Source organism: Rhinoderma darwinii, chromosome 7 (assembly GCF_050947455.1).
Source record: "Rhinoderma darwinii isolate aRhiDar2 chromosome 7, aRhiDar2.hap1, whole genome shotgun sequence".
Taxonomy (NCBI): Eukaryota; Metazoa; Chordata; class Amphibia; order Anura; family Rhinodermatidae; genus Rhinoderma; species Rhinoderma darwinii.
This window is the reverse complement of record NC_134693.1, coordinates 44,305,923-44,319,562: the sequence shown is the minus strand read 5'-3', so window position 1 is coordinate 44,319,562 and position 13,640 is coordinate 44,305,923. Positions and strand designations below refer to the sequence as shown.

At 40.8% G+C, this 13,640-nt stretch overlaps 1 protein-coding gene across 1 annotated transcript in view; it reads left to right on the top strand.

Annotated features, from left to right (window-relative positions):
• LOC142657150 (calcium-activated chloride channel regulator 2-like) overlaps positions 1 to 12,604 on the top strand; it is a 41,830-nt gene extending 29,226 nt beyond the window's left edge. The window contains exons 8-14 of the mRNA XM_075832199.1: positions 1,426 to 1,603; positions 3,253 to 3,359; positions 3,444 to 3,668; positions 4,752 to 5,022; positions 10,069 to 10,233; positions 10,312 to 10,545; positions 12,131 to 12,604. Of these exons, the coding sequence (XP_075688314.1) occupies positions 1,426 to 1,603; positions 3,253 to 3,359; positions 3,444 to 3,668; positions 4,752 to 5,022; positions 10,069 to 10,233; positions 10,312 to 10,545; positions 12,131 to 12,504 (1,554 nt within the window). The 3' untranslated portion in view covers positions 12,505 to 12,604. The remainder of the gene's footprint in view (positions 1 to 1,425; positions 1,604 to 3,252; positions 3,360 to 3,443; positions 3,669 to 4,751; positions 5,023 to 10,068; positions 10,234 to 10,311; positions 10,546 to 12,130) is intronic.
• Positions 12,605 to 13,640: the final 1,036 nt, after the last annotated feature.

The following is a 13,640-nucleotide window of genomic DNA, read 5'->3' as shown; positions in this document are numbered from 1 at the left end:
AAAAGAAAATGTGTCTGCTTATGAAACAAAAAACAGACCTCCTGTCAACTATCTCATAAAGCTCTGTCACTCCATCATTCTTTTTTTTTTTTTAAATAGCATTTTAGCAGATCACATTGCATTTTGCTATTATTTTTGTCATTTATCCTCCATGCACATAATGGTTCCTAATAGATGTCCTCCGTTTTCATTCATTGCTCCATTGACATCAAAAATCTTCTACAACTGAATATATCACAGTATGTAGACCTTGCTTTTTACTAAAACAAACAGAGGAAAAGGAATAATTTCAACTGGAACCTAAAGTTGGAGGTCACATAAGTCATCCTGATACATGACGGTGGCACCATAAGTAGGCAGAGAGAAGTGTGATGATTTCTCACGCATTATATAATAATATTCGATGGAGCCATCTGACTATACTAATCTATATTTAATTTTTACGATGTATATACTGTACATCCTGTGTTGAGATGTATTTCACATATATGGTTCTTGTGCTTTCATAGCCTTGCCCCTGTAAACAAAATACTACTTCTTATACATTTACATATTCATTTATTTGCTATATTTTACTTATATAGCACCAACACATTCCGTAGCATGCCTTTGGAGAGTGCAGGGCTGGATTATAGGGAGAGGACAATGGGCACATTTCTCCACCACCTTAGGGACCTAGGGGTCTCTACCATCTACCCTCCCTGACCAGACTGGTTCTGTCTGTCTGTCTGTTAATCAATCAATAATTTTTTAGTTACACTCCTGGCAGTCACTATTTATGTAGGTAGTGTATACACTGCTCACCCTTGAGACCCCCACCTCTCTGGAACATCAGGATACTCCGATGGCTATTCGGCAATTCAGCCAAGAAGAGGTGGAGATGCATGTGTATTGCTCGCTCTCTTGAAGTTTAAGTGTCACTGGCTCAACTTTCTCCATAACTTCAGTAGACTTCAGTGTAGAGGGCCATGTGCATGCGTAGCCACCTTTTCTATATTTGGCTGCTATAAAGGGTCAAGTGGTCCAGGTTCCGGTGGGGGGATGGGGCTCCACCAAATTTTCGCCCATGAGCCTCCATCAGCCTTAATCCATTCCTTGGAGAACCTGAAGGAATGCACACAGACATAGGGAAACCATACAAAGTCCAGTGTGAGCCATGGAGCCACCATGCTGACCAATGTTTCTCTTTTTATTTTTCCTAAGGGAAAATGTAAGTTTTTATTTCAGATGTGAGACACACCAGTGCACACGTAGTTAATATAAAAAGGAAATTCTTGTCTTCTGGCTTGCAAAACCTTCTAGTCATAAAAGAATAAAAATAAAACACAGTATACCATAAACATCATGAATTGTGAAGTAAAATAGGACAAATGTACATTTAATAAACAAAGAAGGAAGTTATCAACCGATATTCTGTTTTTACAGGTGACCAAAGGTCTTGATGGAATTACAGAAGGCTCTGAAATCATCTTGGCAGTCAGTGGAAGTGATTCAAATTTTTATACGTGTTTATCAAAAATTTCAGGGAGTGGCTCAGTTATTCACACCATTGCAATAGGACCCAATGCTGACCTTGAACTGGAATCCTTAGCACAACGCACAGGTGTGTTTGTAGATACAGACGATTATTCATACTGCTGGTAAGACTATAGCCTGCAAATTCCGGCTCCAATGCTAAGCTATGAATGAGCGAAAAGATAATCTTCCCAGTATAATGATGGCACGGAAGCCAGTATTGGATTATATAAATATTTCAATGCAACATTCCGGAAATCTAGCATCCTGTATATAAAACACAACTTTTGACTGTAAGATCGGCAGGTCATGCTTACAATTAGAATTAATATAGACATGTTCCAAGCTGGTAAGGGAGCAACATGCAAGCTGCACTGTCAAAACTATTGTTGGAAGAAGCCTTCTTGGGGTCATTTTTTAATACAAATGACACTAGCGAAAGAATAATTTGAATTAATTTTTATAAGATTTCCGTAATATAAATAATTACATATTTTATGAACTCTTTATGTATAGTGGTATTGTAGTCAGTGTAGTTTTAAAACTGGCAGGGCTATATATATATATATATATATATATATATATATATATATATATATATATATATTGTATGTATACATATATATTTGTTTATATATAGTATATGTACGCGTGTTTTTAGGTTCAGTAGGAAAGACTGTTTGTAGGTGGGGGAAAGTGGTCAGCTCACACATGAGGAAATATGAAATATACAGTAAGAGCAAGTCTTCAAAGGGTATGGTTATGACCCCTAGTCTAAATACCACTGCTCATAAAGACTTAGGGTAAGGCCCCTTGGAGCCGCATTGAACCGACAGCTGCAAAGGTACCCTGTTCGGCCCGGTTGTCAAATTGCTCGTTAGTAGCCATGCGTTGCTGCTGGTAAAACGTCTGTTAACCTGCAAAATCGTGTGCCCATATATTGACGCACGCGACCATTCGCAACGAATTTGACAACCATGTGCCAGTTTGGCTGTTGGCTTCGTCAATGCAGCTCTCTGGGGCCTTACACTCATGCATCTGGGAGAGAAAGCAACTTGAAGTTCCATAGACTTTTTCTGTCTTCAGATGAGTGGTTGTTGCAACTAGACAACCCTAAAGTAAGCTGCACCAACAAAGCCTCTAGCAATCATCTGCCATCACCAAGGGAGGTTTCAGGTGGCCTGACAGTTAAAGGAGTTGGACAACCCACTCCTATCAGCCCTGGCAATCAACTGATTACCTAGGGTTCAACGGTTGTTACCACTAGTGTTCAGGTGTAAATGCCAGAGGAAGATGCGAGGGGCCTTGCTTAAATGTCATCCATTTAAATGACAGAGAAACCATTTATAGAGGCTTTGGCTAATAGTGGGGTCCTTGTATACCATCTACTTCCCGTAAAAGGGACAAACCACTTGGTCTCCTTATGTTTATTAGAGAAAGAACCGACCTTTACAGCACTCCATTCACCTCCCTTTATGAAGTCCATGTTCCCTAATGTAGCATATGGATAGGGGATATTCAGTTGGGACAACACCTTTAACTTTGATGCAATCCAAACTTTCTTTCTTTTTCTCTCTCTCTCTATCTCTCTCTTTTCTGTAAATTACTTCTTTAATTAGCAACACACAATTCTCAAGCTATGATAAGATTTAGGTTCAAGGTGTACTATGTGTACTATGTGTATGAAGAACTCACTCTGTCATATACTGAATTCTGTTCTGTATTTATTGAATGTAGGAGGAAAAATGTTCTTCGCCTTAGACAGTAATGATTCAGACAATTTGATTGGAGCTTTTACTGAAATATTTCCTGTAATTCAAGACACACCAGATCCATTTATAAAGGTGAGGTCACAGAGAAGTATCAGACCCATTCTGTTATGAATTCATGTTTTTATCATAATAGTGATTGTATTTCTTTGGTTGCAGATTACAAGCGTCCAGAGACTTATCCAGGCAGAAGGTCGGTTATCTGGCTCTGTCATTGTGGACGGGACTGTGGGGAATGATACAATGTTCATTATTACCTGGCAGGCTGTTAATCCTCCTGATGTTATTATCCAGGACCCATCAGGATACAATTATACCAATAAAAACCTTGACAACGACCTAATATCTCAAGTATCTTATCTAAAAGTTACAGGTGATTCACAGGTAAAATGACATTCAACCCAAAAATTTTTATTTAAAATTATTGTTAATTCACTTGGTTTTTATCTTATATTTAAAAAAAAATAAAAATATTCCCACCAAAAACATAACACTAGGGTATACAGTACACTCCCCCTCCAATTAATTTTTATGCATCTACTTTATATTGACTATGCAACGAAACATCCCACTGTGATTGTTGCCTATAATTATATTTCCTTTATTTTCATTTAAAGGGATATTTCCAAGATGGGATCTCCTGACAGAAGATCACAGTGATTTCGGTCAGGTTTAGATTATAGGGAAGGCAAAAGGGACTATTTCTCAGAGGCCTTCACCACTTAGGGGCCTTCACAAACCACTTCAACCCTACCCAACAGCAAAGCAGGGGACTTTGAAAAGATTTAAAGAACAATATAAACATTTTACTATGTGGAAGAAGAGGTTATTATACAACTTTTACTAATATTTAATACTAGGGGTCAAAGCTCCATAATACTGCCTGCACTGTTAACGAAAAGAAATCTGGTGGCCAAGCACGTATGTTTATTGCCATAGTGAGAGAGAGAGATAAGCAGCTACAATATTCATCTGTTGATACTTATCCCCTGGTTGAAGTACAACTTGGGCATGTTAAAACCCTACATGCCAAACCTTGTTTCTATCATTAGCAGACACCGGGGGACAGTGGCATTGCTCTCATACGCATTCGATTGTCGTCAGGTCCTGTTGATGCCAGAAGAATCTTCAGATATGATATGGCCAGCATTAGTATCCATGCATTATAAAACACTGCTACTGGGGAAGGGGACCTTGCCATTGACCTCTACAAATCGTGATCTGGCCCTGGTGGATGCTCATGATCACTATGACAGTTCTCCAAACATTTTATTGATATTCTCGCTAAGGTAATTGCAAAGTAATGTGTAAATATTAAATCTTCTGATCCTACAAAAAAATTGCACCATGTAAGGCCAGCCTAAAGCAAAAAGATACGTTATTCAATCTCAACAAAAACATTTTTTATCTCCCCTCTACAATTCTGATTATGGTCACTTTCAATCCATTTCTATTTTTCTTATTTAGGTCGGCTCTTGGTTATATATAATAACTAACTCTTTAAACAGCAGCCAGGTTCTTGGTATTTTAGTGACCTCAAGACCATCCTCATATACTATACCTCCCGTGACTATTGCTGGTGAAGCGATTGATGAAAGGATCACTTCTCCACAGCCGGTGACTGTCTTTGCAGAACTTAAACAAGGAAACAGAGCAGTACTGGGAGCTAATCTGACGGCTGTCATTGAACCAGAATCCGGAGATCCTATCATTTTGACACTTAGTGATAATGGTGCAGGTAAAGCATCTCATTGACACTTTAACCACTAAAATATTTGTTGCTGACAGTGGCATAGCTATAAGTGAGGAGCAGACATTGCAGTCACACTAGAGCCCTGGTTCCTCTAAAGCACCTATTTTACAATAGGGGATATCTGTAGTATAAAGGTGGACAGGGGTGTGATCAGTGCCGCACCTGCCATGAGGCGAGTTGAGCTGACAGCCACAGGCGGCGCCACGTGTGATCATGTGTCATGATAAAGACAATATAATGTAATAACTGCAGACAGAAAGTTCTATGGGTATGTGCACATGATAACGTCAATTACGGCTGAAATTACGGAGCTGTTTTCAGGAGAAAACAGCTCCTGGATTTCAGACATAATTGCTCGTACTCGCGTTTTGCGAGGCGTCAATTCCGGCCATAATTTGGAGCTGTTCTTCATTGAAGTCAATGAAAAACAGCTCAAATTACGTCCCAAGAAGTGTCCTGCACTTCTTTGACGATGCTGTTATTTTATGCGCCGTCTTTTGACAGCGACGCGTAAAATGACAGGTCGTCGGCACAGTATGTCGGCAAACCCATTGAAATGAATGGGCAGATGTTTGCCGACGTATTTGAGCTGTGTTTTCAGGCGTAATTCGAGGCGTAAAACGCCTTAAAATAGGTCGTGTGAACCCAGCCTTATAGTGCAATTAAATAACTCACTTTTTATAATGTATATAGATGCTACATACAGTGGCGGATTAAGTAGACCATGGGCCCTGGGCTGTTACCCAAACTTGGGCCCCCCTTCTTCACCGCCGCCCTGCCGCGCCGTAACTATTTTTAACACTACCTTTTTGGGCAAGCATTAACAGTGTTACGATTTCCCTTGTCACAGGGCTGTGTCCATACATACTGAGAGTATCACACTGTGCAGGGACACAACCTCCTGACAAGGGGAATTGTCTATCAGTCCTGGACTGCAGAAAGACTTTTTGTGAAATACAAGGATTCCTATAATAAACATGTCAGGAGAGGTGACAGATTCTCTATAAATCTAGTGACTCACAGGTGACGACGTCTCAGATTCTAGTAGTTTTTTTCCTCTTTTCTTCTCCATCCGGTCCAGCGCTCATGACGACGTCTCCCGGCCATGACTCATTTCTGCAGAATTTGCCACTCAGACGTCTCCTCACTTTTCCAACATTTCCACACCTATAAACGAAAATAACGTTATCATGGTGCCACATACTGTGCCCCTAAATATAATAGCACCAAACACTGCGTGCCTGAATATAATAATACCACACACTGTAAAACACCACATACACACAGCCCCCTGTACATAGTGCCACACACAGCCCCTGTAGATATTACACACCCCCATAGATATCGCCATACACAGCCCCCTCTATATATCACACATCCCCCTCGTAGAGAGCGTTACACACAGCCCCATATAGATAGTGCCTTACAGCCCCCTGTAGAGAGCGCCACACAGCCCTCCCCCTCTTGTAAATAGCACCAAAAAGCCCCCCTATAAAGAGCGCCACACGCATACCACTGTGGATAGCACTACACAGCCCCCCCTTGTATATAGTGCCACACAGCACTCCCCTTGTATATAGTGCCACACAGCGCTCCCCCTTGTATATAGTGGAACACAGCGCTCCCCCTTGTATATAGTGGCACACAGCGCTCCCCCTTGTATATAGTGGCACACAGTGCCCCCCCTTGTATATAGTGCCACAAGGTTATGTACACATTTAAAAACTTTATATCATAATTTAGTATGTGTGTGATTGATTTTATTAAAAAATATTTTCACTTTTTGAGATACAGCTGCTTTGTATCCTGTATCCGTCAGGTCAGCAGGACTGACAGGATCAGTGACACGCAGGATCCACCTCAAATCTATCACATCTAAGATTATAATTTAGCGCAGGGCCCGTTTCACTGATCCCGTCAGTCCTGCTGACCTGACGGATACAGGATACAAAGCAGCTGTATCTCAAAAAGTGAAAATATTTTTTAATAAAACGTAATTACAAAGTTGCACCAAACACACATTTTTATAAAAAATAAATAAAAACGACGTGATTTTTGCGACGTTTTTTCCGTAGACAATGCAGGTTTCATTTTTTATCGTTTTCATACACACCTTTTTTGCTATTTTAGAATTTTTATTTATAAAGTTTGAAAATAATAGTAAAAAATAAGCTTTTTTACGTTTCAGCTATTTTTTTTGGGTAATAACATAGTTTTACCCTAAAATAGACCTTTTATTTGTGATCGTCATTGTCTATATAAATTTTTATATATTACATGTCTATATTAGGGTAATTGGGTCAGCGCTAGCGTTACCACAATGATTGGCGGGGGGAACGTTTTTTTTGGGGTGGGTATTTTATGTGTATTTATTATTAAATTTTTTTTTGCACTTTACTTTATTATTTTTTTATTACTGTGGTCTGATCCTCAAAGGTCAAAAAAGACCTTTGGGGAACTTTATATATACTTTTTCTTTCTTTTACACCATGTTTTTCCACTGTAACTGGAGCTGCACAGCAGCCCCAGTTACAGGGGAAATCAGCCCTCTCATAGTGACGATTGTCACTAATAGGGCTGTGCTGGGTCTAGTTAGACCCAGCAACAGTCTGCCACTAACGGCACCCGGCGATCATGTGACCAGTCACATGATCACCGGAGGAATAGAGACAGCGCCGCTGCTGCTGTCTCTATTCCTATACACAGCGCGCATTGAACGCTGTGTAAGAAGACATCGGAGAAGACAGAAGCAGCGAAAGCTGCTCCTATCTTCTCCTCAGGGTCCCCGGCAGTCACTGACAGCCGGAGACCCAACATTCAGCTGCCCGATCGCGCGGGCAGCAAGTTAAAACCCGAGCCGTAGAAAGTCTATGGCTCGGGTTTTAAGGACCCGTCCCTGACCGCTGGCCGTAAAAATACAGCCAGCGGTCGGGAACCAGTTGGGCAGGAGGATAAGCCAACTAACCTCAGCGCCGGTGACCGCCCGCCCGGCTCTTCTTGCAGCTTTGGAGTAACAGAACAGCCGTCCGTCGCTGTTCTGTTACTCAATGGCGGCGCCCGCACTTGTCAGGGAGGCGTGTCCTACCCCTGGATCCCGGCCAATTCCCTGCTCCTCCCCTCCTCATCTTCGGCTTGTAGCAGCGCTAGCGCGCTGAATAGGTTTGTAAAATGATGTGCGGTTCGGGCTGCCATGGGCCCCCTGGGAGCCTCGGGCCCCCGGGCGGCCGCCCGAATCGCCCATATGATAATCCGCCACTGATAGTGTAACGTCATTACACGTTACAGTTGGTGGTGGAGGGGTTGGCTACTACAGACTTTGCTTTAGGGCCCAGGAGCTCCAAGCTATGTCTCTGATGATTCAGTCTATTCAATTTAATACGCAGTGTGTTACCACTCACCATATATACTATATACAGTAGACTAAAACATTTGCTGTCAGGTAGTTTAATTCTCCAGTCATAATTTCTTAACTGGAAAAAGATTCTATTCTTAAAGGCTATGTAAACCTTTGAAGACTGTTTTAGTAAAAACAAAAAAACTCCCACTGTATTTTAGTTTTTAGAGCAACTTTGCAATTTGTTTTTATTAAAAATTATTTTAACTTTTTCAGATACAGCTTTATATGTATCCTGGATACATAGATGCTGTACCTTGCTCTGAAACCTAAATTCGTCAAGTCAGCGGGACTGACGGCTTCGGTGACAGCAGTTGCTGCTGTCAACGAACGTGATTGATAACAGGTGGATCCTTCGTGTAAAAGACATGCAAGACCTACTGTCATTGAAGCCGTCAGTCCAGTCAGTCTTCAAAGGTTTACATAGCCTTTAATATACTGTATATCTGATACAGCCCCCTTTAAAGTATTTGCACTTCCATTGTCTTTGAATATCTGTTCCTGAGGAGACCATGGGCTGTTGAGCTGCCTTATGCACTGCCTGTATACTATGCACTTCTTTTTTGGACACAAGCAGAGACGAGGAACTTTTTTTCACTTCTTGACACTCCACTATATGCTACACAGTCATCATTAGGCGACGCCACTTCAGTTATTCCCTATGGAAAAACGAGTTAAAACATTTATGATATTAGCATGATCAGACTATCTTTCTCATAATAAACAACCGTGATTTTACCGCAAATCATGCACAACTTCATGTCATTACGTAGCCCAAGCCTAAGGTGCATGAGCAGAGTAAGTGTTACTTTTCTTACCAGAGAAATGGATCATTTAAGACGCAGTTGGTTGGTATTGGCTAATTTGAGGTGCAGAGTCTAAGGAATCACCTTGTTTTTCACTCTTAACACCCTTACAAGGGGGTATGTTCTTCCCCAGTCGGATACCCAGGTCTTGATTTCCAGAGTAGTCACAGATTAGCGGCAGGTGCGCTTAGGTAATGGCTAAAGCATAGTCAGGAATGGAGCCAAGGTTTTTCATCAGAAGAGCTGGATGAGAAGAGGATATAGTTAGAGGACGGACCAGGTGACAAATCCAAAGGAACGAAACCAGAGCAGAATCTAGTAACAAGGTCAAAGTCAAGGTCTCAGTCAGAATCAAGATTAGTCAGGAAAAATACAGAAAAATAAAGAAGGTACCTCAATGCACATGCAAGGGATTACAGACTGGGATCCTCTTTAAATAAGCTGCCAAGCCTATATTAATCAATGGGCGCTGGTTGGCATGGCAACCTGACGTGGCTGGTAGGAGGGTGCGGCGACTGTGAGCAAGAGGACAACACTGGAGTTAGGTGGAGTAAAATAGACTCCTTAGCAACCAGAAAGGACCAGCAGCTGGAGGCAGGAGACCTAAATACAAGCCTAAAGGTTGCCTTCTTCTGACAGTAAGAGGCAGTGGTAGTCAAATCAAGTCAGTTTTTATTTTTTAATTTTGTCGGGAAGTCTCCTCTCTGTTTAAAAGAAATAATTATTAGCAATAATATATTTATAGTATAATTAGCAGCCATTAATATGTAACCAAAATGGCAGAAGATTTTGCGCTATTAATATGAACCATTATTCTTATATGCAATTTAGGTGCTGACGCTGTCAAGAGTGATGGTATATATTCCAGATACGTATTTTGGTTTCCTACAAATGGCAGATATGCACTAAAAATTCTTGCCACATGGACAAATACTACGTCACTGGTGCCTGCATTTAATAGCCAAGCAATGTATGTTCCTGGACACATAGAAAATGGTGAGCATAGAACACTAAGAAATTCTGTTACACTTATGATAAATATGTGTTGTACTTTATCATTTGTGTTTACTGCAGGCACCATCAACATGAATCCTCCTAAACCACTGATCAGTAATGCACTAAGTGTCCAACAATCGTTCAGCAGATTCCTCTTTCTTCAAAGTTTTAGCGTGACTAATGTCTCAGAGAATACAGTGAATAAGGATGTTTTCCCTCCATGTAAAACAGTTGACCTTGAAGCAAGACTAGAAAATGACGATGCAGTGTTATATTGGACAGCACCAGGAGACAACTATGACCAAGGATCTGGTAGGTTTTCTTTAATATGCTATTTTTATACATAGACATATATTACATTTTTTAATTTGTAGAAGGTTCGAATATTTTTATTTCCCAGATCATGTATCTGGATGCCGCCAGCTTTAAAAGTCGATTTGGGTAACTGGTAATCACAAATATAGTGAATATTTTAGAAATATATAACAATATTACTATAGAAAGGTACAGTAAAGCCTCATTCACATCTCATTTCTTCCTTCCGTTGGAGGTATATGGTGGTAAGAGTCCGAACGTACGCCTTTGAAGGAAGGTAGTGACGTAGCCCAGTGTAAAGACATAAAGTAGGATACTTTGCCCGCGCTTCCTGTGCAGAGCAGTACCTGAACACTATCCCCACGGAAGCATCTGATGTCACTGTCAGCTACAATGCTTTGGTCAGATCATCGCAAGCGCTCTGGCCGGGGACTCTGGTCCTGGGGAAGCCCTTGACTTCAACGATCCACATACTGTATGGCATCCACCACACATAGTCTGTCATCTTAAAAAAACTTACATCATGTGGTGTACGTTTTTTTTGCGGGATCCCTCAGGATGGAGAGCAAATTATTTTCAAACACAGCAGGGAAAACTGGGAGATTTTAGCTGAGCAGCCATAATTTTACATGCAGCAGAAGAAAATATCAGGCCCTTCGAAGGAAAGCAATTTAGGTAGCTATACCATATATACAACTGTTAAATAGGGTTCAAAGGTGAACCAAAACTGTAATGCAAATAAAAGAGTTATGCTAGCTGGCGAGGTCAGGGGAAATACTGTATCTTAAAATAGTACTTCAAACCATTAAAGCTTTAGGTTGGGTTAAAGTAGTTCTCCCAGACTTAAACATAAATGGCCTATTCTTAAGCCCATTGGCTTTTACATATGGGTAGCTGTGACTAATAATTCAGCTCATCCCATTCACTTGAACGGGACGAGCTAGAGTACCAGTCACAACCGCATTTATGGATAACTGATGTGCCTGTGTAAACAATAATGGTGGCGTGACTCAGGAGCACTGCAACCCCTTCAATGGGCTGATCAGCAGGGGTCTCTGAGGTTGGACCCAAAAAGATCAAGCAGTGATGGCCTATCGGTCGGTACAGCAGCTCATCCATACAGGTGGCTGTGCCGTGTACTGCAGCTCACCCCAATCACTTGAACCAGACAAGCTGCAGTACAGGCTACAACCACCCATATGGACATGCCGCTGTACCTGCGTAAAGAATGAAGAGGACTCCGGTGAGCGCCACGACCCCTTCAATGTGCTGATCATTGGCTTTCCAGGTCAGATCCTTAACATCTAAACATTAATGGCCTACCTAAGGAGAACCCTTTTATTGGGTGAATTTAAACCCCTCGTATGTTCTTACTTGGACTATAGCAAAAATTTACATTTTAAACAGGCAGTAAATGGGGAAATAAAGCCTAAAAAAACACATAGTTCCCTGATCTCTGCCAGGGCAGGCCCAATGTGAGTTAAAATTTGGGAACTATATCGGAATGAAGTGGATATATACTGGAATGTATACCGCATTTAAATAATCAATATTATAAGCAGCAACTTATTTTCTTTTTCAGCATCCAGTTATGACATCCGAATGAGCAGTAGTCCATTAGATTTACGGCAACACTTTTCCAGGGCTGTGTCCGTTAATGCCTCATCTCTACAGCCAAAGAATGCCGGCAGCAGAGAAACTTTTTCATTTAAACTTCAAAACATGACTGAAGACAGGGACATCATCATTTACATTGCAATCCGCTCAACAGATAAAGCATCGCAACAATCAGAAATATCGAATCTAGTTCATGTGACTAGACGTATGCTCCAGGAAGAAAACATAGACTTTGCTCATTCATCAGCTGTTGCTAAGTATAATACAAGAACTGTCATTGTTATTATTGTATCTGTGCTTTCTCTATATCTTACATTAGGCGCTGGTCTGTACTGCTAGAGGAAACAAGACTCATTTAACTCCTCCCCTCCTCAGACATTTTTTGGTCTTTCATTTTCGGCTTTATTGTACCATATAATGTACTGGGAAACTGGAAAAATTATTTATTTGTGGGGTGGAATAGGAAAAACAACAGTGATTACTCCATTGTTTTTTAGGTTTAGCTTTTACTTTTCGTTCACCGTGCGGGTCAATACGATTATGGCGATACCAAATTTATACAGTTTATTTGATGTTTTACTACTTTTAACAAGGAAAAACTTATTGTTAAAGCTAAAATGTATTTTGTGTCGCCATAGTCTGAGAGTCATAATTTTTTAATTTTTCCGTCGTTTTTAGCAGTGTAATGGCTTGTTTTTTGAGATAACCAAAATACAGCTTTTCTGCAGTTTTCTGGAGTAGAGAACAGCTGCAAAGAGAGAGCGGGGGAGAGAAAGAACGGCATAGACACGTAGAGACACTGCTGCTTCTTCTTCTAGTAAGTGTTCTACTGTCTCACCCCAGAGCTGGATTCACAGCAACACTGCTCATTACATCTATATAATATCATCTATGTTCTCCCCTAGCGACAGAAAGGGGAGCAGGATCTCCTCATCTCCCTGTGCTATGTATGGGAGATATCATCTCATAGTCTCATCTCCACTGGAGCTGAGTTCAGGGATAACTGTACTTAGTATCAGAAAACGGAGACGCTCCTAAAGGATAACTCTTAATAATGTGCAATAAAATGTAATTCAAATACACAAAGCACTAATATATCAAAGAGTTAAAAACAATCTCATACAAACACTGGATCCTGGAATTACACTCTTCAGATCAGATAGTCATATCCAGTAATCAAAGGAAGGGAACCGTCCTACCGGGGTTCAGTCAAAAGCGCAGAGTTCTAGATCCAAGGTTTAATAAGTGGGGACGTCATAGTTCCATATGCTACACCCTAAAAAGAGTATAATACTCTGGTATTAAGCACTTTACATTGGTTGCTATAAAAAAAACAAAAGAAAAGAGAGAGATGGCGCTCCTCTAAGGTGATAACGTACTTTAAGAGAATAAAATCTGTACAAGTGAATCTGATTGACTCATCTGATAATGTTATGCAGGATCGTCGGCACAACTCAACTTTGATGCATATCGGG